Below are 24,608 nucleotides of genomic sequence, written 5' to 3'. Positions count from 1 at the left end.
AAAATCCTTGGCTTAATGATTCACCAGTCAGGATCAGCGACTGCATGGCTTTCTCAGGCAAAAAGGCAAGCTATTCAGATTTTGGGTTTGATTAGAAGAATTGCCCCTAAAACGGGTGGCGCAGGTTCCTTCGTTGCACGGCAATTGGTAAGGGCAGTTCTGCAGCCCCGTATTGTTTATCAAGCCCAATTTCAACATCTTACAAGAGCCCAACGGGATCGCCTTGAAGCCGTGAACCGAGAGGCTATGAGGACCATTACGTGCATTCCAGGCAACACACCGTTCATAGCTTTACAAGAGAATGCGCAGCTCAATACCATTGATGAGCTGGTGCACCAGCGCCGTGAAGCGCGCAGCCTTAAGGCCAGTCTATCGCACTCCACGCATGCACTGGCGATATATGCAACGTCACACTCCCATCTTCAGCTGCCAACGCCAGTTCTTCCCGCATGGAAGTTTGTACAGCTCAGCGACAACAAGCTAACAGATAATCGCCGGCCAACATCTGCTCATTCGGCATCATTGCTTCGCCAGAAATTTGAGGAACAAGATGCTTGCCTGCCTGAAGGATCCATTGTTTTCTACGTAGACGCAAGCATACAAGACTGCAAAGCAACAACAGCTATCTACTGTCCGTGCAGACCTGCCGTGAATCAAACCTCTTGGTTTCATCTTACGGAACCCCCTTCGTCCTTTTGTGCTGAGCTCGTTGCAGTTCAAGAAGCACTCTGCTCTGTGGCCCACTTAACTATGCTCCCTACGGCCCGCGTTGTCATCCGCACTGACGCCCTTCAAGTTGTGCGGTTGCTACGACGTGTTAGCCGCTGTCCCGATATGTCAGGACATCCACCGGCTCGCGGCACGCATCCCGCAGCCAGTACGTATTGAGTGGGTCTCACGGGATCTGCTAACCTATCAAAGGCAGGCAGATTTAGCGACCCGCCTTGCGAATCCAAACTCATCACCGCCTCGGCTCCTTCATTTGGACAATTTTACACTCTTTTCATCAAGAAAGGAACTCCTCCGGCGCCGTACACGTGCTCTCATCCTCCGTGTGCGGTAACCCTCCCCCGCGGTCTTACCCATGCAGAGGAGGTTGCACTTAGGAGGATCCGGGTCGGGGTTGCCCTCACACCAGCCATCACTCGGAAGTGGCCTCAGTACCGAGAATTGTTTCCTCGGCCAGGGTGTTCGGTGTGCAAACACGAGAACATTGAGGCCGACATTCATCACTTACTGTGGGACTGCACAGCTCTTAAGCCTACAAGGATCCGGCACCTGATGGTAGCAGGTCTGTCACCAAGCAACCCTTCTTCATACATTGCCTGGACTCAGGGACCGTACCATCGTTCTCTACTGGACTTCATCAAATCAGCTAAACTTTTTCCATTCATTTAGATCATTCATCACACCTTCACCCATCATAGATGCCCTGGGGCAATAAATTTCGCTTTCAAAAAGGAAAGGGTAAATGAATCATGATGATGATGAGATGGTTTGCTGGCTGCAGCAAGATTTTTTACTTTTTCTTCACCTAATGCCGCAATTTTCCCTCTGTGCACATTGAGGTTCTCGCCACAAAAATGACCCCGAAGAGAATAAGAGGAGTTGCAGGTACGCTAGCGTTCAAAGGCGATTTCTCTCAGGGACTCCTGGTAAGCTAAATTAAGTGTGGTTTTGCATGCTTCCCCTGTAGAATGGCACTTCTACGTGCTTCATTTGCATATTTCCTGCCGATTGAAGCGTCCGTACTATTGCTGTCTCGATGCAATGGCGTGTTGTGCAGCCACATAATGAAGTCCAGTCGCCTTGCTACCAAGGGCATACAGCCTAGCTTCACTGATAAAAATTCGACTCTTGCATGCCCATTCTGCTGCCTGTCTGCATATGGGCGCCATTTCGAGTAACTTTTATGTAGTGTCTGAGTGGCTTTTGATGGCATAAATGCTGCTCACCCAGGATATGGTTCAACCGGTGTATAAACTGCAATCACAACACTAGAGATCGCACTACAATTGTTCTTCATTTGCAGCAGCCTCCACGTAATATTGCCGAGTTCGCGCTTTTTCCCTGCATTCTAAATTCCAGGTTTTCTGCTTCTAGTACGTACCAGCAGAACAGTAGCCTAATAAAACTGAATGGCTGATTTTTGTTGCTCGTATTGTTTCAACACTCGTTGAAAAAATAGTTTCGATGGCTGCTGAAACTATTGTGATGCCTGGTTATCGACCGGGAAAGCGCCGGCATTGTAGCTTCCAAACTGTGCATGCGCGAGAATACGAGAATATTTGTGAGAACGCGTAAGAGCACAAGTAATCGCCGTGATGCTCATTGGTCCTATAGCGCAAAGGATTAGTATTTTGAACGCGTTCGGCAGGGGTTCCGCATCCGCTTTTGAAGCGAAAGCTGCACTACGCTAGGTAGAGCCAATTTCACCGTCCGTTGCCGGTCGACCTTCAAGTGAGCTAGACTTCAACTGTAGCTATAGGGCGGACCATATGTGGTCCATCATACCACTAGACCTTTGACATTTGACCTTTCGATCCTCTTGTAGAGGGTGGCAGAATAGTAACGTGACAATCGCGTGATGTCGTGCGTTGGAAACTGCCGTTGTGACGTCAGTCCGGGCAGGATATAATGGCCGTAGCGTTCAGTGGGTGGCCAGCAGCTCGCGATCAACCAGTAACTGCCACCTGCAAGGGTGGCAGGGTGGAGCGTTGCCTATCCAGTGTACAGAACGCGCACAGCGTTACAGATGCCAAGCCGCTCCTGGTTGCTCGAAGCTCCACAGCTTTCGCTCTCTAATCAGGATTAGCTGTAGTTAAACCTGAGCTATTTTCTGATATTTTTACCTTTTTATAACGATGAATCAGAAGCCTGAAAATATTGTTATTTTAACCATGGCGTCGTGTACCTTGGTAAATTGCTCTCTAAGACACTTTTGAAAAAAATAGCTGTTCAAACAATTATTCAAATTTAACTTTTCACGTCGTCTTTTACCTGCAAAAACAGCCTCCTGCACAAAAATCCTTTATCGTTCCCCTGGAATGAGCGTTACCTTGATGGCTGTGCACCATTCCCCACATCGTGTATGGACCCATTTCGTGGTGGGTGTCAATTGCGTGACCACATATGAGACGAGACATTCTTCTGCAGCGGCCACACCAAGCATCACACGTGTAGCAAATGTGATAAATATTTTTTATCATCTGTTCTGTGTAAGGCGTTTTTCACAGAAAGAGCTTCAGAGAAAATAACGACAGTAAATGAAATGGCCCGAAATTATTATAAACACTTAGCCATTGAAGTTTCTTTAAATGTAACGGCGCCACACCTGGCATGACAGTGAGCCCGTTGACGTCCACAATGGGACATGTACCTCTGCGAATGATTCCCAATAAGGCCCGTGTTCCACTAGATATGATCGTGCAGCCTTCACAGGTTTCTTTACTCTCACTGCGCAATTTTACTCTGTTCCACCCCCAAAACTACGGTTACTTCTTCGAACCCTCTTATCACCCTAAGGTTTCTACGGTCATTGTTTGCCTGCGTGACATTTATAAGTTAGCAAATGTTCCAGAGTTCTGCGCTCCATTCGGATGCGCCGCCTGTCTAGATGGAATATAAAAGCATTTTTTTAAGAAAATGCCGCAGTAATTGCCGCACATCTTGGTGGACGCCGTAAGGAAGCTTGGAGTGAACGAAAAGAGGAACAGGTGCCGTAGATGTCACTGTCCGCGCCTCTTGCAATTATGGCCCTGGTGCCCGGCTGCTCTTGGCACGACCCGCGCTGCTTCGATTATGGCCGCGAGATGACGCTGACCGCTTCCGACCCACAAGAGGAAGACCCCTGCAACGACTTCCACAGGTACGAAGAACGCTTGTTTCCGAAACAGTATAGGATCCTGCAGTTTTATTACACGACGATATGTTTTCAAGCTACCTTCAAACCTTCTTAACGCATGTTTATAAATGTTTCTGATCAAGCTGCCACGACTAAGGAGCGAGACGCATATCTTTTCACTTCTGAGGTTAGTGGGGAATTTGTACACATCGAGTTTACACAGGGCGAGCCTTAGTTATTCTCTAGCAGCCACAATTTCGTCGCGTAGTGCGCGAAAGAGAGAAATACCTTCACTGCCTGTGGATTCCCAGGCTCAAGAAGATAGGTTGGTTGAGAGAGCATGTGAACAGTCAAAAATGACGGATGCAGCCACGCTCGCCGCCGCCCACGTGAACAGGCCTGCTCTGCAATGCTTCGATGCGCAACTATTAGACTAGGAAAGAGATAATCAAGAAGGAAAACAGGTTGTAACTACTAATATTAGCGAACAGCTCAACACGGTCTTGCGGAAAGATTTGACTAGGGTATGAAGAATGAAAGCCGGAGCTCAGCATGCTCTGAACACCACTCATTGTACATGGTACTAGTAAGGGCTTGGAACCCAACCCTGGTCAAATCCCTGCCTGCTGAACTTTTGCTGCCGGCAGACTGTTTAAACGTCTTCAGCTGTGCGCACATCACTAAGCGGATATCTAGGTTGGTTCTATATTTTGGCTATAACAAAAGCACGAAAAAACACAAAAACAATGTCGCGTCGGTGCCTGCTACATTTGCGATCCACGCCACTCGTTCAAAAGTTTGTTGATTGCTAGCGTTTGTGGTCACGTATATTATCAGAAACGTGAAGAGTGTCTTTAGGTGTGTAGGAACGTACTTTTCAGGCTGAATGAGGGGAGCTAATTACCGAGAATGTCGTTTCGAAGTAAATATTTGGGGACATTAACAATATCACAGTAATAGAGTATTGGATGAATAAGAAACATTACACGGGGATAAGCTTTTGTTTGGCTGGGTCCTGTGGAATATCTGCAGTTAGGCAACCTGGGCTTAGGGCGCAAGAAAGCTGAGTAGTGATGCTCCATAAATTCTTCTTCTGCATTTCTTTCCGAAGCGATGTTTAAAAGCAACATGATAGTCACCGCGACCAGGTAGCAATCGCAGTTTCCGGTGCTTCCCGCGTAACGTAGTCACAATATGTATAGAACAGACTTCGAGGTATAATTGCAAGTCGCGAAATTTCGTTTTCAGATTGCTTGCAATAGTTTTCTTAAATATGCACTCGAAAACACTAGAGCGTGCGACGAGGTTTAAAAACCTTCACGAAACTTAAGCGTTTGAAGAAAGTAAGATTGGGAAAAATCTCCTTTTAATGGGAACAGCTAGAAAAGCGTTGACATCTGTTTTTCCTCTCATATCGTACACGTCTTCCGGGCTGTTCTCCTTGCAATGTACTAGCAATTCGTTTGTTTAGCCATTAGAGAAATTTCTCATTACTTTTATCTCCATTTACTCAATTTAAGTTAGAATGACGTATAACGAGTGATGTTTCGCTTCAGAATCAGCTCTGCAAACGCGGACGCTTTGTGGTTAGCCACTGGGGCTTCTGGTGCATCGTAAGCAGCTTTAGGCTGAAGAACTTTCGCACTAGACACACTCTTCCAACATAAGTCATCGTTGTCATCAAACTACGAAGTTATGTACACAAATATATATCGCGAGTATGCAGGCATTAGGCATTCCTAATTTTATCAGTGATAAACTACCATGACTGAGTGAAGGTTCATAATCGAAATAGGTTTCCTACATATGGGATTTACTGTTATGGTTTTGCATAAAATACGAAAAATTGCCTTTGTATTAGCAAGTACCACAAACACTTTTCTTTCACAAAAATGGTTTTTGCATACTTTAATAAATTGTATATATGATTGACATACATCTTCTATAATATGACAATTCTCCCTACACTTTATTTTCCTCGTACATCCTGTATTTGTTGAATATAGATAACCTAGTATCGCTTTCTGTCTCTAGTGAACCCGCTGATGCAACTGTATCATTATGCGTGTTACTTTTTTTGGCTCCTGTTACAAACATGAGCAGTGTGGAACTGTGAGGTCTGACACGCTACACGTTCTGCGTGCACAATCAATAAATGTGTTTTCGTTTCGGTATAGAGTATGCCATTTATTCTGTACACATTTGTCTCCTGCTGCAGCTACGTGTGCAGCAATTTCGCGGAACTGTACCCGAGTTGGTCCAGCTTCTTGGCGCTGCTGGAGTCGAAGCTTTCGGCGTTCCGCAGCCACGTGCTGGACGAGCACCCCGTCGGTGCCAGCGACGAAGTGGGGCGCCACGTCATCGTCGCCTTCCGCAATGCGTCGAAGAGTACAGGTGCGCACGCGAAAGGGTGTTTTCAAAATCGTGCAAGCTGTAAAATCATGTTAGACAAGGAATCATGCAAAATCATGTTAGACAAGGAAAAGAACCACTGATGCAGGACGCTAAAGTTGTGCGGGTGCGAAAGAAGGAGACGTGGTCACAGACAAAAAAAAAGAGTACTGGATTCATCTCCTTGCGGTGTAGCCAATTTACGGGAGTGCTAGTTTTATACAAAATTCTGATGCCAGATAGAGCGATTACTAACCCTGTACAAGAATGTGAGTTGCGTATTGCGTGTATGCATTTGCAACCGCTTGATCACTATGGACAAATTTTATTCAATGCCTTTTGCTGGCAGTGTTGCAGTAGGGCACTCGTGCAATTTGGGTGTGGGGATGTTGAGCGTGAGGGCTGGGGTGTAGGCTGTGTGTACGGCAGGCGCATCTTTACGCGACGCGTGGGACCGTACTTCACGGACCAGTGGCTCTTTTATTAATAAAATGCAGGCAACCCAGGTGACAGATGGAGCGAGGATACCAAAAATGATAGGGCTAATAGGAGGGCAATATGTGTAGAGTAAGAGCATAAGGTGGGAAAGGCACGGACGACAACGGCTTTACTTTCGCGACAATACCCATTAGCTAGCGGAGAGAAAAACTTTCCTGTTGGTGGCAAAGGAAATAATTACCAGCAGGGTGGGCTATCCAGATAAGAAAGAACGCCGAAGTTAATTTTCTTTATTTTTATCTTTTGTGCAGCGGAGAAATAGTAAAAGCTGCAGCCGGTCTTGCAGGACCTCAATGGATGCAATTAGAGTAATGTGCTTGCGGAGAGTCTTACCCGACTTCCAGCTTCTGCCCGTTGCTCAAGGAGACCGCCGACAACCGGCTGGTGCTAAGCCTGGACTTCAGGCTGCCGCGCTTCCCGCCGGGCGGCGGCGAGCGGACGGTCTCGGCCATTGAAGAGTCGCTGCGGCTTGTAGGGCACTATAGCACTGGCGTCAGCCGCTTCAGGCGCTCAGCGCTTTGCACAATGAGACACATGAGGGCGCTTATTTCACATCTGAACGCGGCGTCGCGCTGGGAGGGCGGCCTGGCGCACGTCAAGTTTTCCCAGGTTCAGGAAGAGCTCCTTTCGTTCGTGGGACCGACGCCGTTTCTGGGGATGACGAACGCGGCTCTGCACGAGGCGAAAAAGGAAGACGTGAGTGGAGCTTTGCTTCCCAATGCAGTACAGCAAAATTATACGCTTGCAGTTGTCTCCCTTCAGGGGCCATTTTTGTTTTCATCCAAAATAAATATTTTAGGCTTAAGCTGTGATTAAGGAGTCGAGAAAGACAATGCGTTAGTTTCCAGCGGAAGGTATCAGTGGGCAACCTCTTCACGGATGTTCAGTGTCTGTGTGGTAGGAAACAACTACATTTAAAAATCGAATTTGCTTAGAAAACACGACAAAGATTTCGGCAATGGTTTTGTTTGAAAGTTTTGCACTTTGAGTTGGACATTTAATGAGAAAAAATGTTTGGGCACAGCAGTAACAGCTGACGTGCTATCTAGTTCTCAATTTCGTGTAATATAATTTACTTCTTTCTTTATATGGCATAAAAATACAACCTGCGTGCGACATAAATTGTGCTACGAAAATATCACTGTTAAATTCCGCTCATAATTGCGTACAAAGTGGATTAAAGAGATAATACATAATAATGTGCAGGAGCACAGGTCAGGAATATTGATATTCGGTACGCGCATAGTTCATTTATTTGTACAATACGGTAAGTCAAAAAAGCACAAGCAGGAGTGGGGAATCATACAATAGACCATCATTACGGAATGCTAAATTGAGGGTCCTGACGCGTGATCAAAAAGCAAAAAAGAGGAAATAACAAAAAATAAACAAATTGTGAAAAATATGCATTCAAGGTTAACTGTCAAAACCTCGTTCAGGACTCCAAGGTAGAAAAGAGGGAAGAGGCATCCAGACGGCGGTTTTCTACGGAGGAACACCGCTAAACTGAAATTAAAGAGTCCTGAAGCGCCGTTTACTGAAGGTGCGAACTATGTCTGAAGCATTCCCTCTTCGCGCTGTTCTTGAGTGGGAAGCTACAGGAAGAGGTTCAGCACACTGCGTGCAACAAAAGCGACCCACAATCAGTGATGTCACCATCTGCCTTATTTCTAGTTTCATTTTTGACAATGTGCCAAAGATACCTTTTGGGCCGGTTAATTTAAGTGTTATTAATGGGTCATGTCTAGTGCAGCCGGCACTGACTGTTTTCGAAGCCGAAAGGAGGGTGTGACACTGGTGTGACGACAGTAGTTTCATATTACCTCTTACTTCAATCGGCTGGATGTGCACTTGCCATTGCGTAAATGATTGCTTAGCAAACGTAAGTATCGCAGGACTGGTGAGATAAGTACTCATCATTTATAATAAATATTGGACAAGGCCAGCCAGGCGGTTGTTTGAGTTAACCCCGAGGTTGCTTCTATGCAGGTAATAAAATGGAATATTGCGGCGGGTTGCGTTTGGTGATTCTTGAAGCTGCGGGCCTTATCAGTCACACATAATTGGGACGTGTATACAAAGTGGACACGCAAAGAATACGGGTTGTGACGCATAGATTACCATAATATTTGTATGTGCGACCAGAGGTGGCCCACTATTGAAAGCGACACAGGAATAACGAAGAAATAATTCTCTGATATAAGTACAGTGTTTTTCAAAAGCAACCGACCAATTACGTTCGGTATTGGGCGTGCAGTTCCCATTAAGGGGCCCTAAGTGGGTTTGGAACCCGACTGGTGTAAGGACGAGATACAACCTCCTTCTCGGGGGTTATGAGCTGCAGCAATACCTGCCTGTTTGGTTAACAGATAATGTTTCTGAAATGGTACGGGTCCTGGTCACATAAAATTCCATTTATATTGCCCATCTACAACATGGTTTACCACTAAGCTTGATGGATGTTTGCCCGTTACTCCGCAGGTTGCATACAAGACGGAAAACTAGTATATTTCAAGGTGAGCCATGCTGAACGCTGAGCTTGAATACGGACTTTCTGTCATTACTCGCTTTGAAGGCGTTGGTTCGGCCAATGTTTCGACGACATTTTTAAAGACCATTTCTTGTTTCAGATTTTTCTGGTCTCATTCTATGTACGTAATTTCTCGTTGACTGTGAAGATGGTGATCTTGCTTCGATTACGGCCGGAATTGTATTGCCTTAATTGGCGCTGATAGGGGCACGTCAATAGCATTTTGGCAGTTCAGGGCATCAACGCCACCACCCGAAACACTCTGCATCCTAAAGAACAAAATAAAATGGTCGATTTGCGTAGTTAGGCCGAATGGATATTAGGTGCGCTAGGAGTTCGGTTTTCACTTCGATTTTGCTGTTCATACCAATGTTCACGGCTGGCAGTTCATGGGGTAGCGATAGCGGGCTAATTTCTGTATATGCGGAATTGCTCCTTCTCCACGTTCTTATATACCTGGGAGTCTTCCCACTAATCCTGGCGCAGCTAGTGGTGCCGCGATCAAACGACGCAACACTGCTTTTCAACGGCAGGTGCTGCCATCGGGGGGACTTGGGCTGCGATAAAGTTGCTCTCCATGGCGCCCTCCCAATATTAATTGAAATGCCGCCTGACACGGTGGGCTGGCTACTCTCTAAAGCCTGTTTCTAAAGCCTACTCTCTGAAGGGTGCCTCTCTGAAGCCTGTTTTGTGGCAGGCTGCTTACTTTCCCACCTGTTGTGAAGTCTGTTTTGTACACAGACAGGCAAAAACCTAGAGGCTAAACGCGTAAAATGGCCACTGGAAGTGCTAGCAAACTAAACACATCGATTCAGTAGTTTGATGAAACCATTGCATAATTAGTAGCATTGGTAAAGGGAGCATGAGCCTTACTGGAGAGACGAGAAAGGAACTTGGTGTTGTAGAGAGGATAACAGCTTGCCCTTCAGTGTGAATGTTGCTTCCAAACTGGTGCAGTACTTCCGGCAAGAGGATAAAATGGTGACTTCCACACCGACGGTCATCGCCGCATTTTCCAAGTTCGTGGCCGCTGCGAAGGCAACCGCGCTGATCCGCTTGGTCCGCTACCTGGTCAACGAGAGCCTTTTGCCGGTGTCCTCTGGCAACCTGGCGGACATCTACGGCGTCGACCAACGCGCGGCGTTCCACTTGCGAGCTGACACCTGCGCCCGGGAGGCCATCGGTGCCATGCCGCGCGCCTGACAGCATCTCCTCTACCAGGAACGTCTCGAGCAGAGGTATTCCCACTTTCGAACGCTCGAAAGCATTCTCTCTACGATGCGATCACACACGGTGCTGCAGCTTCTGTGCATTCCTCCGTAAAATCGTCATCATTATCAGGCAGCATGAGTGCACCTCAGGCGATGTGCCTCTAGAATAAAACCTACACTTTTCGTCTCCTGCGCCAGCACCGACCACCGTATCCCGCCAAGTTTTCCAATCTCACCTTTCCACGCTCTTTTTGTGGATTTAGGTTGCAACTCCCTACCTTGAGTTTCTACAACAGGATGCTGAGCTGGTTGAGGTGGCACCAAGCACTACAACAAGCATGAAAGATTACAAGTGCAGCGCTCGTTTGTGCATTTTCTCTTGTGTTCTCATATGTGTGCGCATCGTCTAAAACATTTATATATACTCTGTTATCGCAATCGACAGCTCTTCATCTTTTGATGGTGCTACATGACACGCAAATTCCAATTACTCTCTTTCACTTTTGATGGAATATTACTAACTCGAATTTTTCTATTTTGCACTTCTTTTTTTGTCTGTCAATTTTTTTTTTATCGAACGCGGTATCCTTTTCACATAAGGTGGAGGTTCGGAAATCTCGAAATATGATCAACTTGTGCCGCTATTTCGAACCAAGTAACCCACTCCAGACCCGCTGGTACTTCATTTCACCGCCAACCGCCAGCACCTTCGCACTGGCTGCCGGTGGCAGCAGGTCCTAGAATATAGCGTGCAACGCGTCTGCACTTATGAGTCATAAGTGCTTTGAGGAATTACTCTATAATAAATACTTCGGAAGAATTGTCGACTTGCCTGGACATGCCAACCGCACATTCGTTTGACCTGCCCTCGCACCAAGGCGCAGCTTAGGTGTAGTAATTTTTAAGTTATTTTATTTAAATGACCCTGAAGAGGAAAGTCAGCCCAACACAAAGTCTCTCTCTGACTGTCCTCTTCATTACCGCTTCCATGCCCTCCTCGCCGTGCTCCACAATTGTTCGGATGTAATCACCTTTCTCGGCGCAGTTGTCGATGAGATAGCGGATTTTCATGAAACATCGAAACACACAAAGGCACATTCAGATATACTTACGAAGCCATAAACACAGAGACAGGTGCAACACGGACGTTCGTAGTTGGACTAAGCTTTATAAGCGACCGAATCGCCGCACATTAAAAATAGACGGATTCCCGTCTCAACTTGAAGTATTTAAAGATACCAGTTTCTATGGGAGTAGCCTTAGACAGTGTAGTACAGTCCCTATTGGGTTTAATTGGAGAGGACGTTGTACTATTGTGGGCAAGGGTCTCGACAGAGCTGACGATGTTTTTAGCGGTAAGACAATAGTGTTAGGTTGCAAGCTCGAGACAGTAGGGCATATACCTAACGTATGGATGTGCCGTGGCACAAGCTTCCGGACGCGCTTCTGGACGCCAACGAAAACATATCACAACAAGCGCAAGTTTTAGAAGAAGCCAGGAGGAGTATAATAAGTGCTTTAATAAACGTCACGTAAACTCAGCCACGCTAGCGGAGCAAGCACACATCGGCTCGTGTAGGGCGGTGCGCGCATAGGTAATAAAAAAAATATCATCGTACACGGCCTTCATTCGGAATTATTTTCTATATAAACAACCGCACTGGTCTTGGGAACCAACGTCTATCTAAATTCAGTTTATTGTAGAAAGTTATAGCATGCGCTGAGCCATATTTGTACATTCTTGCACGTGGCTACTAAGCGTCTCATAAGGGAAAGCAAACTGGACTAGGGGTTTCTTTTTCCTTTCTTCAGTTGCATGGTTTAACCGGATTGGTCGCATATTCGGGCACTGGCGGCTCGCCGGCTCAGGTACAAAGCCCCGGACGCTGTGGTTCGCGCAGTCCTGGATTCTGCGATGGCGCACTACTCGTGGATGGACGCGGAGACGCAGGCTCGTGTCAACGGCCGCTTGCGGCGGCTCCGCTTCGTGCTGGGCCCTTTGGCTACGCTCTCAAATCCCACCGATGTGCGGCGGCACTATCGGCACCTGCAGCCGTTCGGCGATACCGCGTCGTTGACCACCTGGGTGCTGGAACAGCGGGCCCGCGACGTGCGTGCTCGGAACGCGGAGCTGTTGAACAACGGAGCCGCATCCAAAGCTGCTCCAGAGCCTGAGGCGGTCAGTATATTCGCTTCAGAAGGGTATGGAGCAGTGGGGCTTGAGGAGACAAGAATGGCAAACTGAAGTTGTGCTCTAGCTGAAGCACATTCTTGCCTGAATGACAAGTAGGCCACTTTAACAGAAAACATGGCATTTGTAACCTAGAACTAGAAGAACAAAAAATGCCAGTGGTTTAGCTCTGGTTAACCCTGGTTGAAACCGAAAAGCTGCATGTCCCTAGCTACGCTTGTTGTGCAGCGACTGGCTGTTTCTATAGATAGCCATACTGAGACACGCACAGTAGCAGACATTTTTTCTTAAATCTTGAACACCTTGCTTTCTTCCAAAATACATTAAAGGCGCTCACACAAGACTGCATTTATTCAATATAGCTTCGGTAATACATACTACTGTATTATTGCTCGTTCTGTAGATATATGGAACTAAATCCGGTTCCATACAAAGCGCGAACATTGCAGATAATTTAACAAAGCTGAATTGAAAAAGAAATTCGTTTTTTGGGGAAAGTAAATGGCGCAATTTGAGACAGGCGTCATTTCTTTTTCTTAAAACCAACTTTCATTTTCCTTCGCATAAACGTGGTTCGTGCGTGCACCGAGGTATATGAGACAGGCGTCATTTCTTTTGCCTAAAATCAACTTTATTCCACTTTCTTTCTCTCTTACGGCGCAATTCGGGGGTCCACCGAGGTATGAGAGACAAGCGTAATTTCCTTTTTTTAAACCAATTTTCATTTCAGTTTCCTTTCATTACGGGCATGGTTTGGCTGTCCACCGATATATGTGAGACAGGCGTCGTTTCCTTGTTTGACCTCTCGCTACATTCAAGGTCAAACTTGCAGCCAATAATCTCCGCTCTCCACGGCAGGCGTCGCATCGATCACACCTAGCGTTCTGCTGAACGCATCGAAGTGCATCAGCGTTTTATGGAGAATGCACTTTCGTGACCTAAACATTTGATGCCGGCAGACGCTGTCCCGCTTTAACGGACGTCAATGTCAAGAATCAATGGTTAAGGTGAAGGGTCAAAGTCGAGATAGTTGGTGTAACAGATGCTGGTGTCGCTGCTGCAGCTGACGTCATGTGTCGAACCTGACTACCACTAGTTATGCTCATGGTTTGACCTGTACCTACATTCAAGGTGAAACATGTGGCCATGGTGACCTCTAGCTATAATCAAGGTCAAATCTGCGGCATCCCTGACGGTTTGAGAAGCTGGCGTAGTGCAGCTTTTGTCTGCGAAATTCAAGCAATACCCCCAGCGTCCACTCTCGTAAGCAAGCACCGCTGATGTCAAGAAACATTTGGCGCAATAATGCCTGATGCCAGGCTAACCAAATCTGCTTCGCGTCCGTGATCGCACAGTCCATATTTGTTTTCATGTCACGAGTTTAATCCGGTGGCGATAAAGAAATGTTGCTTTTTAAAAACTATCCCAGCCATAATTTAATATTTTTCAGCCGATTAAACCCATAGTAGCTGGAAAATGTAGCGCAGTAAATTCTTACAGACAGGAATTTAGAGTCAACTTTCTTCAGTGTTTCTTAAAAATTTTTGGTTCTCAAGGTGGGTATCATGATGAACTTGTGCAGCGGGCTGTGCATTTCGTATTCTCTGGTCTTCTAATGTCTGAATAAGAGCTTCATATTTTATTCGCAAGAGCAGTTAAATTTCGCTCAGCATTTGGTCTAGAACGAGCTTGTAAGGATGCAACGGGCGCACCATTTATCACTCAAAGCCCTCCTCGTCTTTTCAATCACTGGCCCATGGAGCGAATGCAGAAGGCGTTGCGGCCACTTTTCTTTGCTGCTTCGTCGCGGCCATTTCGTGCGAACTCCCACTTACCTCCTTCTCACCATCACTTCTGGCTCAGTGGTTCACCGCAAAACCGTTCATGGCGCCATAGCTTTATATCCTCTCTTCCTGTCCCCTCACCTCTTTCATTTCATTTGTCCATTCTACATGCTATCATTTATTTCCGCTGCCCCAGCTCAGGTGTTTCAGTATCGATGGCAGATGTCGGGGCTAGCAAAAATCTTTTCCGTCCTTTTTACTACCATTTTAATAAAACCACTTACTACTACTGCGATAGTTTTGCCTCGACCAAATTCCCCTGATACGTTAAGAGTAGCGGCACTCAGCGCCGCTCTGCGCTTACCTCCTCAATTATCATCATTCGGCAGCTACGTGTGGTACACAGTGCACGGTTTTTCTCCTGAGCGCCCTCTGTCTCGCCAGAGCAGCAAGTTCAGGCTCGATTTATTTTATTCAAGGAGGGGGGGGGGGGGGGGGGGGTTGAGGCGTAAGTAAGGGCCTCGATGGTGTATGAGAATTTAAGAAGGAAGATAACAGCATTGATGATATTGAAAGGAATTTTTATGAATAGGTTTTCTGGCTTTAGGCCACTTGCATAGGTTATAAAGTAACATAAGCTTCGGGCGATCGATTTCGTTTCATGCTTTAGACACTTTCGGTTTATCGAAGCTCTTCCTCTGACAGTGCATGTCTTTCAGCAATTCAAGAATATATGTAGCGTCATGCCCATCAATCCAGGATTATTCTTGCGGGGGACTTTAACCTTGACAACATAGACTGGGCCACAATGCACCACACATCACAAGCTTCAGAAGCGCTTATACACAGAATGCTAAATTTTAACCTTCAAAAACTTGTCACTAGTCCTAATCGCATTCAAGGTTTAGAAAAAATATCCTCCACCTCATATTTCATAGTGAACATTTCCGTATAGTGAAGCAAAAATGAAAATTATTCAAGGCATAGCTGACCACGGCATACCTAAGTGCAGACTCTAGCTCGATCATTGCACTACTAGCCTGCCTACAGTAAAACGTTTTTTGAACTTTTACAGGGCGGAAGACCCCAGCATACTAACCCATCTGTCGCATGAATTCGATTCCTTCTTGGAAAATGCTTCTGAAGAATCTACTTACGTAAATACTATATGGCTACATTTTAAGAGCATTGTCCTGCACTCAGCGACAAATTTTATCCCAATGATAACGAAAAAATCATTACCTTAATAATCTATTGATCACACGTGAAGTCATTCATGCTAAACGGTGCGTAAAACGGTTTCGTAGGGTAAACAAGAATAGCCCAAAACTATCCACAGTCTAAAGGATTCGAAACAATACTGCACTGTCACTTTACCTAGCTTCCTGAATTACAACCCACAAAGAATCTGGAAACATCTGCGCAGTACCCAGCCAACGGCAACCAAACTAACAAAAGACGATAAAAGTACAATGGCTAATAAATACAACAATTTCTTCCAGTCAGTCTTCACGAAAGACAACGGTTCACTTCCCCCTCTCCCGCCACTCCGTGCCTCGGTGCTTGATCCCTTGACAATAACAGACGCCGGAATGCCCGATCTTCTTCTCAACCCTGACCCTAAAAAAGTAAAAGGTCCTGACGAAATTCCACAGGAATTCTTAAAAAAAATACGCTGAGTGGTGCAGTAGATATCTAGGACAGATTTTTAGCCAGTCACTATCAACTGCTCATCTGCCACATGGTTGGAAAAATAGTACCGATCTACAAGACAGGAGACAAAAATAATGTTAATTTCAGACCTTTATAGCTTACCAGCACTTAATGCAAAATACTAGAGCATATCATTTTAAAATACATAACAATAACTCTAGAACGCCAAAATATACTCTCGCCCCACCAGCACCGTTTTCGATCAGGCTTATCAACCATCACTCAACTAACAGAGGTAGTTCATGACCTTGCTTTTAGCGTTAATAATCGTTCTCAAATTGACATGTTTTTACTTGATTTTTCTAATGCTTTTGATGGCGTGAGTCGCGCCAAGCTGATTGCAAAACTGGAACAAGCTATTGGGAAGGGAGAAGTTTCCGCTTAGATAACAAATTTTTTAACAGGCCGCTTCCAGTTTGTTTTGTTCGATCATACACCATCTGATATCGTACCTGTCATGTCAGGAGTACCACAAGGCTCAGTGTTTTGGCCACTGCTATTTCTTATTTTTATTAACGATATAACCAAAAATATAGGGTGCAAAATTAAACTCTTTGCTGATGATTGTGTGATATATAAAGAAATTATCAGCCATGACGGTGATCTTGTTCTTTCTGGTTCCCTTAAAACTCTATCCGAGTGGAGCTCCAAGTGGCAAATGTTAATTAACGTAAATAAATCAGCGTCAGTGACGATAACAAGAAAAAAACAGCCATCTCACCTCGCCAACGGTTAATAACATGCCTCTTTCGAAGGTCGATCAACATAAATACTTAGGCATAACATTTACATCAAACCTCAAATGGGAAACTTCTGCACACAGCAGAGAACCCACAGTGGGGCTCTAAATTTGGCGAGCCCTTTTTACCTTTCCTGAGAACTTTTTGAGTTAGAGTCATCCTTCGTGACACGCGTCTGCCTTTATGTGGGTTTGGCAAACTGCTATTGGCTAAGTTATTTGAGGCGTCACGCAGCGGCCAATGACGCGATTGGTCCGCGGCGTCACGCCGGATAGTTGGGAAGCTTTGCCGCCTTTAGAATGTCCGCGCTTCGCCAGCATGGTGGCATGGCCTAGTGGGTGGAGTTGACGGTGGAGGGGTGGTGTTCGGCTATGCAAAATGTGAGGAGAGAATGGAGAAATGCGCGAATACACAGAAATGCATGTTTTGATGGCAGGTATAACTCATTTTTACGGAACGTTTAAAAAAGTTAATTCTACAGGATATTAGATTATCGTGTCCTGTAGGCATACCACAGCTTTATTTATTATCATAATGATTATTACGGCAATTGATTAATGACTAATGTTAATGACCGATGACCACTGACTCCCCTATTTTATCTTAAGTGCCACACACATACAGAGATGACTGTTGATTCCACCAACTGATGACCTCGCATCAGGCGGCACAATCCGCGGACACGTTTGCGTCCACATCTTATGGAGATTTCCGCTGCCGACATAGCCTAGCAATGCTTTCGCATTAATAACCACTTGCAACTTGTTGATTATGACCCCAAGACCACCGTTAAGAAGAGCAAATCAGACGGCTCACAAGGTCGAGATTTGCCTCGACATAAATTTCACTTCTTTCAAGCACACCAAAGTAGCTTAGAGGTTGTTAATTTGGTGATAATAGCCCTGTCTGTTACATGATTTGGGCAGAAAAAGTAACCTTAAATAATGAAGAGAGAAATTAAGATTTAAAGTTGTGAGGAACTGCATTCATGTATTCTTTGTTTAAGTGCACGCCGGGTTATATGAAAATAAACAACCAGGATAACTCTCGGCTGAAATGCATTTCAGGGCAGGCATAGGGAGGATTTAAATGGCAGCTTAGAGGCATGCTTCAAAACGTAACTGCAGAATGGCTTCATCTTCTCATTTCTCACCTTTGGAGCAAAGACTATATACTCAAGAAAAGTTATTGTTTAAATACGGGGCAGTGTAGCGGCCTATAGTCAGGAAAAAGAAGAAGCAGCGTGGAATAAAAGGAGTAATTTGGTTTAATAAGATATTAGCAGAAATTGTGACGAAAATCTAGCCAGGTTACATAACGCAAAAAACATAGCCAAGCGTATTCAGAAGTAAACAAAATATAGCTTGTTGGGGGGGGGGGGGGGGGGGGGAGTGCATGAACACGGGCGTAGAGGGGCTCGTGTGCAAATTCGTGGATTGTTATCCGGCTACTGCCGCCGGAAAGGGTTCATTGGAGATCATTGCGAGGGGCATTAGTCTTTCACTGAACCGAGCTTTCAAAGTTGACTGCCTGGGCGAAATAAGTGCTCCTGACGCTTGTCGAAGAGGGCTTTTTTGGCCGTGCTCCCTTGACGTGACACGATGTTCGTAATATAGGCTTTCAAAATTCTTTCGTCGCAACAAAACATATACAGGGTGTTTCCCGTGCGAAGTGACACAATTCTTAAAAATAGTTTTTTAAGTTAAAATAGCGCTTTTCTCGGCATAGAATTTCCAGCGATAAGTACAGTCTGCGTCACCCTTGTGTAGAGTGTGGGATCAGTGTGCTGGGTGCCGTAGAAACTAAAATTAGAAAGCAGCCCATGCTTTCCAACCAAAGTGTTCGGGCTCTTCTTGCGCACAAGCGTTGCTTCTAATTCATATTAGCATTGCCAAGGTGACCGTTTTTATGAGAGAGAGTGCACCGCCCGAGCGCTCTAGACAACGATGATTGTGACTGTACATCAGAATACGGCCAATATCTGGTAACAAGCAGGCTGGTTAAATAATACAGAATAGTCAACTTTTTAAATATTACTGCTAGGCTCCACAACTACTGACAGGCATCTAGCGCACATTAAGTAATATTGTTTACACTTTAGGCAGTTTGTTTTATTTCGAGCTCAACATAAATTAGCAGAAAACAGTCTAAACTGTATTACAAGATGATACCAACCACTGCCAAATGTGGGAGTACTTACAACAGAAAAACATTTGCCAGTGAGCGCTATTCTTGACCGTACTTGTGGTCGGTTTTACCTGGTCTGCGTTCATGCCTTTAACAAACTGCGCTCAGCAGGCCTCGCACTGACTTCACCAATTGATTACTGAAAGCAATTTAAATCTGCACCGCTGTTCTTGGACGTGCAAACAACCGCAGTACTGGACTCCGTGCAACACGAGTTGCTCACGTCCCCGGCGCTTCTGTTCCCGCCATTTTCCACTGGGGGAGAGGCACCGCATTCCGATGCCGTCAACTACGCGGCACTCGGATCCATCGTGGGCTCCCTTCTGGCTCGCCACTTGGACCCCGTCACCGGCGTCTACGATCTGCGGGGCGTTCGCTACGGGCACACGTGGTACGCGGAGAACAGCGAGGCGACCTACCTTGAGCAGCAGCACTGCGTGGGCCACAAGCAGGGCTCGTACGAAGGAATCAACGTCACCGATAAAGACGCTTCCGAGGTAAGCGCTGCTCCTGCATCGAGCATAATCTTCAGCGCATGACTGGGGACATACCTTGGATTGCATTCCGGAAAGTTCCTATCAACGTGACTTTTTCCAGGCTCGTACTTTAAACTTGCATAAAATCCACGCAGAAAATTTAAAAAAAACGTACGAAATAAGTTCTTGCTTTACGTTCTTGTTTTCTACATACCACTTTTTGGTAACTGGTTGGACTGTTCTGTCAAGCAGAGACAGTGTAGCTAGGCAAAAGCTAGGCGAAGAAAATTTGGTGACCGGAAGAATTTGATGTGCTCGTGTGAATGGAAGTGCCCCGTCTAAATGCTACTGAACGACATGGCAGCTTACACAATAAGCTTACTCTGCCGCGTTACCCGGTAGTACTCGCGTAAGAACTGGGTTTCAGTCTATATGTACCTTAAAACAGACAGTCCAGTTGAGCGTTAGCGAAAGGTGACGTAGTTTGACGGCAATTTTCGGGCTCATGTCAAAAAGTCAATAAGGTTATTATTTCTTATGCCATACTAAAGGTGTTGACTTTTCTAGGCAGCGCTTAGTTTTGTTTGCGGGCAAGATATTGCAAGCAGTGGGGTATAAAAATATAAACGCTCACCCTACTTTTCGAGGACGCTAAGATATTGCTGTGGTACTGCGTGTTTAGTAGACGTGATTATGTGTGTCTTGCTTGCGCTTACAGTTAAGAAGCTGAATGTTCACGTTGCACGAGACATTTTTAACAGCTCCCGGAGTGGTCACGGTTTTAAGGCTACGGCGTGACTTTAAGAAAAGTGTCTTGTTGATGCCAAGTAGAGCAAGCATATCTAAAAAATGTCTCCAAAAACTGTTGAGCTGTCCTTTCTTCTAAGATCGAGATCAAGATTTGTATCGAGATTTTAGCGCATGTCTATTGTTTGTTGTAACAGACCAATCCCATTATAGAAGAGTTTAAACTTAGTACCGACTGGAGGCCGCTTGTGTTTCAGCCTTTTATTGTCTGCATAACAATTGTTACACCACTCCTATCTTGGTCTTGATCGGACTGAGGGTGTCTCTATCAATAATTACACAAATAAAAGTGCACCTGCGTCATGGCGGCCACTTTGAATTTCATGAAGTTAATGTTGATTCAATGGCTTAATTTCAGTAATTTTTAATGAATGCATGGAAAGGGAGCACAGCCATTCTCATCCTCTCCTTTAGCAGGTAGACCAAAAAGCAAAACAGAGTGCAGCGCTTTCACGTGTCTTAACGGCTTCGTTCATGTCATGGATGACAGAAAACTTTGACAAGCAGATGTTACTTTTTTCGATTAATGCACTGTAAAATACGGCAATGTCGCACTCTCCGCTTGGAAGCGACCAAAGCAACGTGTATACTTCGTCTTGGATCTTTCTGTGTCTGTGTTTCTTGGATAATTTGCAGCGCCCGGTCGTAAATGCTTTAAACGGCATAGGATAGGATTATTTAATAGTGGTTACCTGCAGTACCCGAAGGTGTGATTTAAGGCAGCAGGATAATTGAATAATAATACAGGCCAATAGAATAAATATTAACGATGTATGAGCAACATGCAATACTCACATAAAGCAGCAAATATTATAATCACTACCAATGTCATATACCCCAATAATAAGTAATAAACAAAAGCCACGAAGAAAAATACTCTGGAACATTGACAGAAGGAAGACCACATCATTCCGCACTGTTGCGCATTTGATAGTATAATGCGAAGCATTGTTTCGGCCCGGCATTCGAAACTGTCATGCACGGTATTTGCAAACGGTAATTTACGATACACCACTGTGCCTGTAGAAACATTGGCGATTCAGTACGTTTGCCCAGGTATTGGCGCACACGGTCGGCCTCCGAATGGCGTACGCCGCCTTTCGCAAGAGCGTGCAGAACCACTCCTCGTCTGGTGTCGGTGGTGGCTCCGACAAGGAGGCTGCTCCTCTGGGCATCGGCGCCTCGGGGCAAGTTTACGACCGGGAGCGGCTCTTCTTCGCCGCCTACTGCTTCCAGCTGTGCGGCATTGTCATCGCTCGTCACGTGACGCGTTCCTTGCCGCTCAACGAGCGCTGCAACCTGCCGCTGCGCGAACTACCCGAGTTCGGGAACGCATATAACTCCCCCAACGGCAGCGCCATGGTGCCGGAGCAGACTTGTCTCTAACCACCCTGGAGATTGCAAGGACTCAGAAATTATGGTGACTATTTACAAGCCATTATCAGGAAACATTCGCCTGATAGGGTTTTTGTAGGCCGATCCTCACGGACCAAATGAGGGGTAGTCTTTGCTACTGTCTCTGAAATCAGCTCATTTCTTACGGACATTATTATATTATAAACGCAAGAAATTACGAGGATATAATTGCAAAGTCATTGCGGAGCTGAATCCCAGAAGAAACTTTACTCTTGTTTCAATTCTTCACTGCAAAGTTTTCAGTAAAGAGAAAATGGTCTCAAGCAATATAGAAAGAAGAAAGGAATGACATATACGCTACTGGTTTGCTGAAACGAAGGCAAAATAACCCTTCTCCAACACTACTATAAGAAAAGTGTCTTCAAGCTTCTTTGGTACCGCATTGGGCTACGAGAAATTGTTTGTTTAGGCTAATATTTATTAATATAACAAGTGATGAAAGCATGTAATCCAACATGCAACTGCTATCAAAAGGAGCACATATTCATTTTCTAGTTTGCTGTCATCATTGATATCTGATTCACCGTCTAATCCTTTATCTTATGTTCCTACTGCATATTCACGCTGCGAAAGCTTTCTGTGTAATAGAAAGTTCTGACTGTCAAGAAAGAATTAAGCGGTTCGTATTCATGCCCCTCACAGGTTTACTGTTTAAACATCGCTTTTACCCTTCTATTTGATAAAACACGGTAATTGTTTTTACTATATGCCTTGAATGTATGGGTTTCGCAACCTGTCTTCATTTACAATTTTGATAGCTCTTTCGTTCAACGTTAAGTATATACATTTATTATATATGTGTTGCACACATCTATTTTCAATAAAATAAAAGAGTGGGTATGAAAACTTCAAGTTAGACTTGCTTCTAATTAAGCAAAGATGTGTTTGTGAAAAGTGCCTATTGTATTCGGCAATGAATATCTATTTCTTGACTTCTCATGAAGTTCATGGTACGTTAAAAACAATGAATGTGGTAACGGAAATGTTACTCAAACGCTTGGAACCGATTCACTCGGTCCTTACATCAAACAATATTTAGCAGACAAATTTTATGAAGGATCATTATCTTTCTAGCTCTTCCAAATTTTGAAAACTTACTCTTTACCACAGCGCAGCCCTTCAAAGCATGAGTTTATAATAACTGTGCAGTGTGCTTCGGGGTGAATGCCGGATGAAGCGTTTACCACACCGATTACTTTGAAGCACCAAGATAATGCGCGCACAAGATGTTGTCCTAATCCTTTGCGGTGGAATCACTGCCGCGAATTCCTCAAGATAAAACAAAGTAAAGTGCCTAATCCATAACAAGCCTTTGTGAGTGAGTTAAAAGAAATGTTTTAAGAGAAGGTATAGAGAGTGGAACATAGATTTTTCTGCAGAAACCGATCTAGTCATACGTGCAACCTATTGTGTTTGCCCCAGAAGTTTGGCAGCGATGACGGTGGCGAAACAGTGTTTTACAACGCAGCTGCAGACAGCTTGTATCACGAGTAAGCGTCGATGCTGCAAGCAGATCACGGCGACCACTCGCAGTCAACTTCTTCTAGGACGCGTCTCATTGGCTCTCATAATTCTGCACGTGGTTTATGGGTTTTATCTTCCCAATGGCAGAGAGACTAAGAGGAACTACGTAGTGAAGGGCTGCAGATAATTTTTACCACGCGGGGTACATTAACACGCATGACATCACCCGCTACACGGGCCTGTCGGATTTCACCTCCATCGCAATCCGACCGCCCCGGCCGTGACCGAACCCCTGTCTTTCTGCTCAGCATCCCAGCGTCACAACCACTAAGCAACAGCGGCAGCTTGGGTGTCATTACTGACATACTCATTTCCCCTATGCGGTGCTACTGATTTTTTATGGGAACTCGTTGCCTTCGCGCCGCTAGTTCGTTCTTGTAAATGCCGCAGAGTCACAGGCGTGAGTCGCTCCCGAGCTGCTGTTAAATATGTGTTGCTCAAGCAGAAGTGCACCGCCGGCGCCGCCAAGATTCACCTGCGAAAGCTGTTCTACCAGAAGAGCGGCGCCGACATTGACTAGATACCGAAATTCGAAACACTGCCGTGCAGCTAACCGCCAGTTCTGCAAAGCTCCCGGTTAAGAATTCTGAATGAATCTGGTTTTGCTTTGCGTTGTGACTTTCTTTGCAAGTAATCATGAGGCTAATTGGATTCCAGGACCGCCCTTGTCTCGGTGATGATTACACGTTCTTGATTCTCGATCACGCGCTGCCCTTTCGCAAGTATGAGCGGCCACCACGTTGGCTCAGTGGTTATGGCGCTCCCCTGCTGACCTGAAAGGCGCGCGCTCCTTCCCGCCTATAGGTGGTCGCATTTGAATGGATGCGAAATTCAAGATGCCAGTGCACTGTACAATGTCACTGCGTGTTAAAGAACCTCAGATGGTCGAAATTTCCGCACCTCTTCACTACGGCGTCCCTCATAGCCTGAGTCGCTGGGAGACGTTAAACACCTATAATTCATAAACAAGTATGAGCTACCGCATGCCGTTCTACAGATTTATCTATGGAACTACTGTTTCCACAACTTACCTACCTTATTGACACTACGGAACAATCTGCCACGCCTCCGCATATATTTATTTATACTTAGCGGCACCCCATACACCTGCTGCTGCGTTGATTTTGCTGCGGTGCCCTCAACCTGAACGGTTGCGCTACAGTCTGTTCCGGAGCTCCGTATGTCTGTGTCGCCTGGGGTGAAAAACCTTCAGTTGAAAGTCAGCGATCGAGTTGTTATGCTTGTTCTGTCCTCTTTTTTGCTCTGTTCAATAAGTCTACCACAGCCCCACTGCTC

General features: G+C 45.5%; 1 protein-coding gene across 1 annotated transcript; it reads left to right on the top strand.

The window, feature by feature from the left end:
• Positions 1-17,220: 17,220 nt before the first annotated feature.
• On the top strand, positions 17,221-21,758 carry LOC144108609 (neprilysin-21-like). The gene is made up of 3 exons (XM_077641802.1): positions 17,221-17,236; positions 19,282-19,586; positions 21,429-21,758. The coding sequence occupies exons 1-3, from the start codon at positions 17,221-17,223 to the stop codon at positions 21,756-21,758; spliced, it is 651 nt and encodes a 216-aa protein (XP_077497928.1).
• Positions 21,759-24,608: the final 2,850 nt, after the last annotated feature.

The sequence above is a fragment of the Amblyomma americanum genome, chromosome 10 (genome assembly GCF_052857255.1).
Source record: "Amblyomma americanum isolate KBUSLIRL-KWMA chromosome 10, ASM5285725v1, whole genome shotgun sequence".
NCBI lineage: Eukaryota > Metazoa > Arthropoda > Arachnida > Ixodida > Ixodidae > Amblyomma > Amblyomma americanum.
This window is presented reverse-complemented; position numbering and strand designations above follow the sequence as displayed.

What these genes read in the sequence shown, in the direction of transcription:
- LOC144108609 (XM_077641802.1), top strand. An exon ending in CCGATAAAGACGCTTCCGAG is followed by an intron (nt 19,587 to 21,428) that starts GTAAGCGCTGCT and finishes ACGTTTGCCCAG; the next exon opens with GTATTGGCGCACACGGTCGG.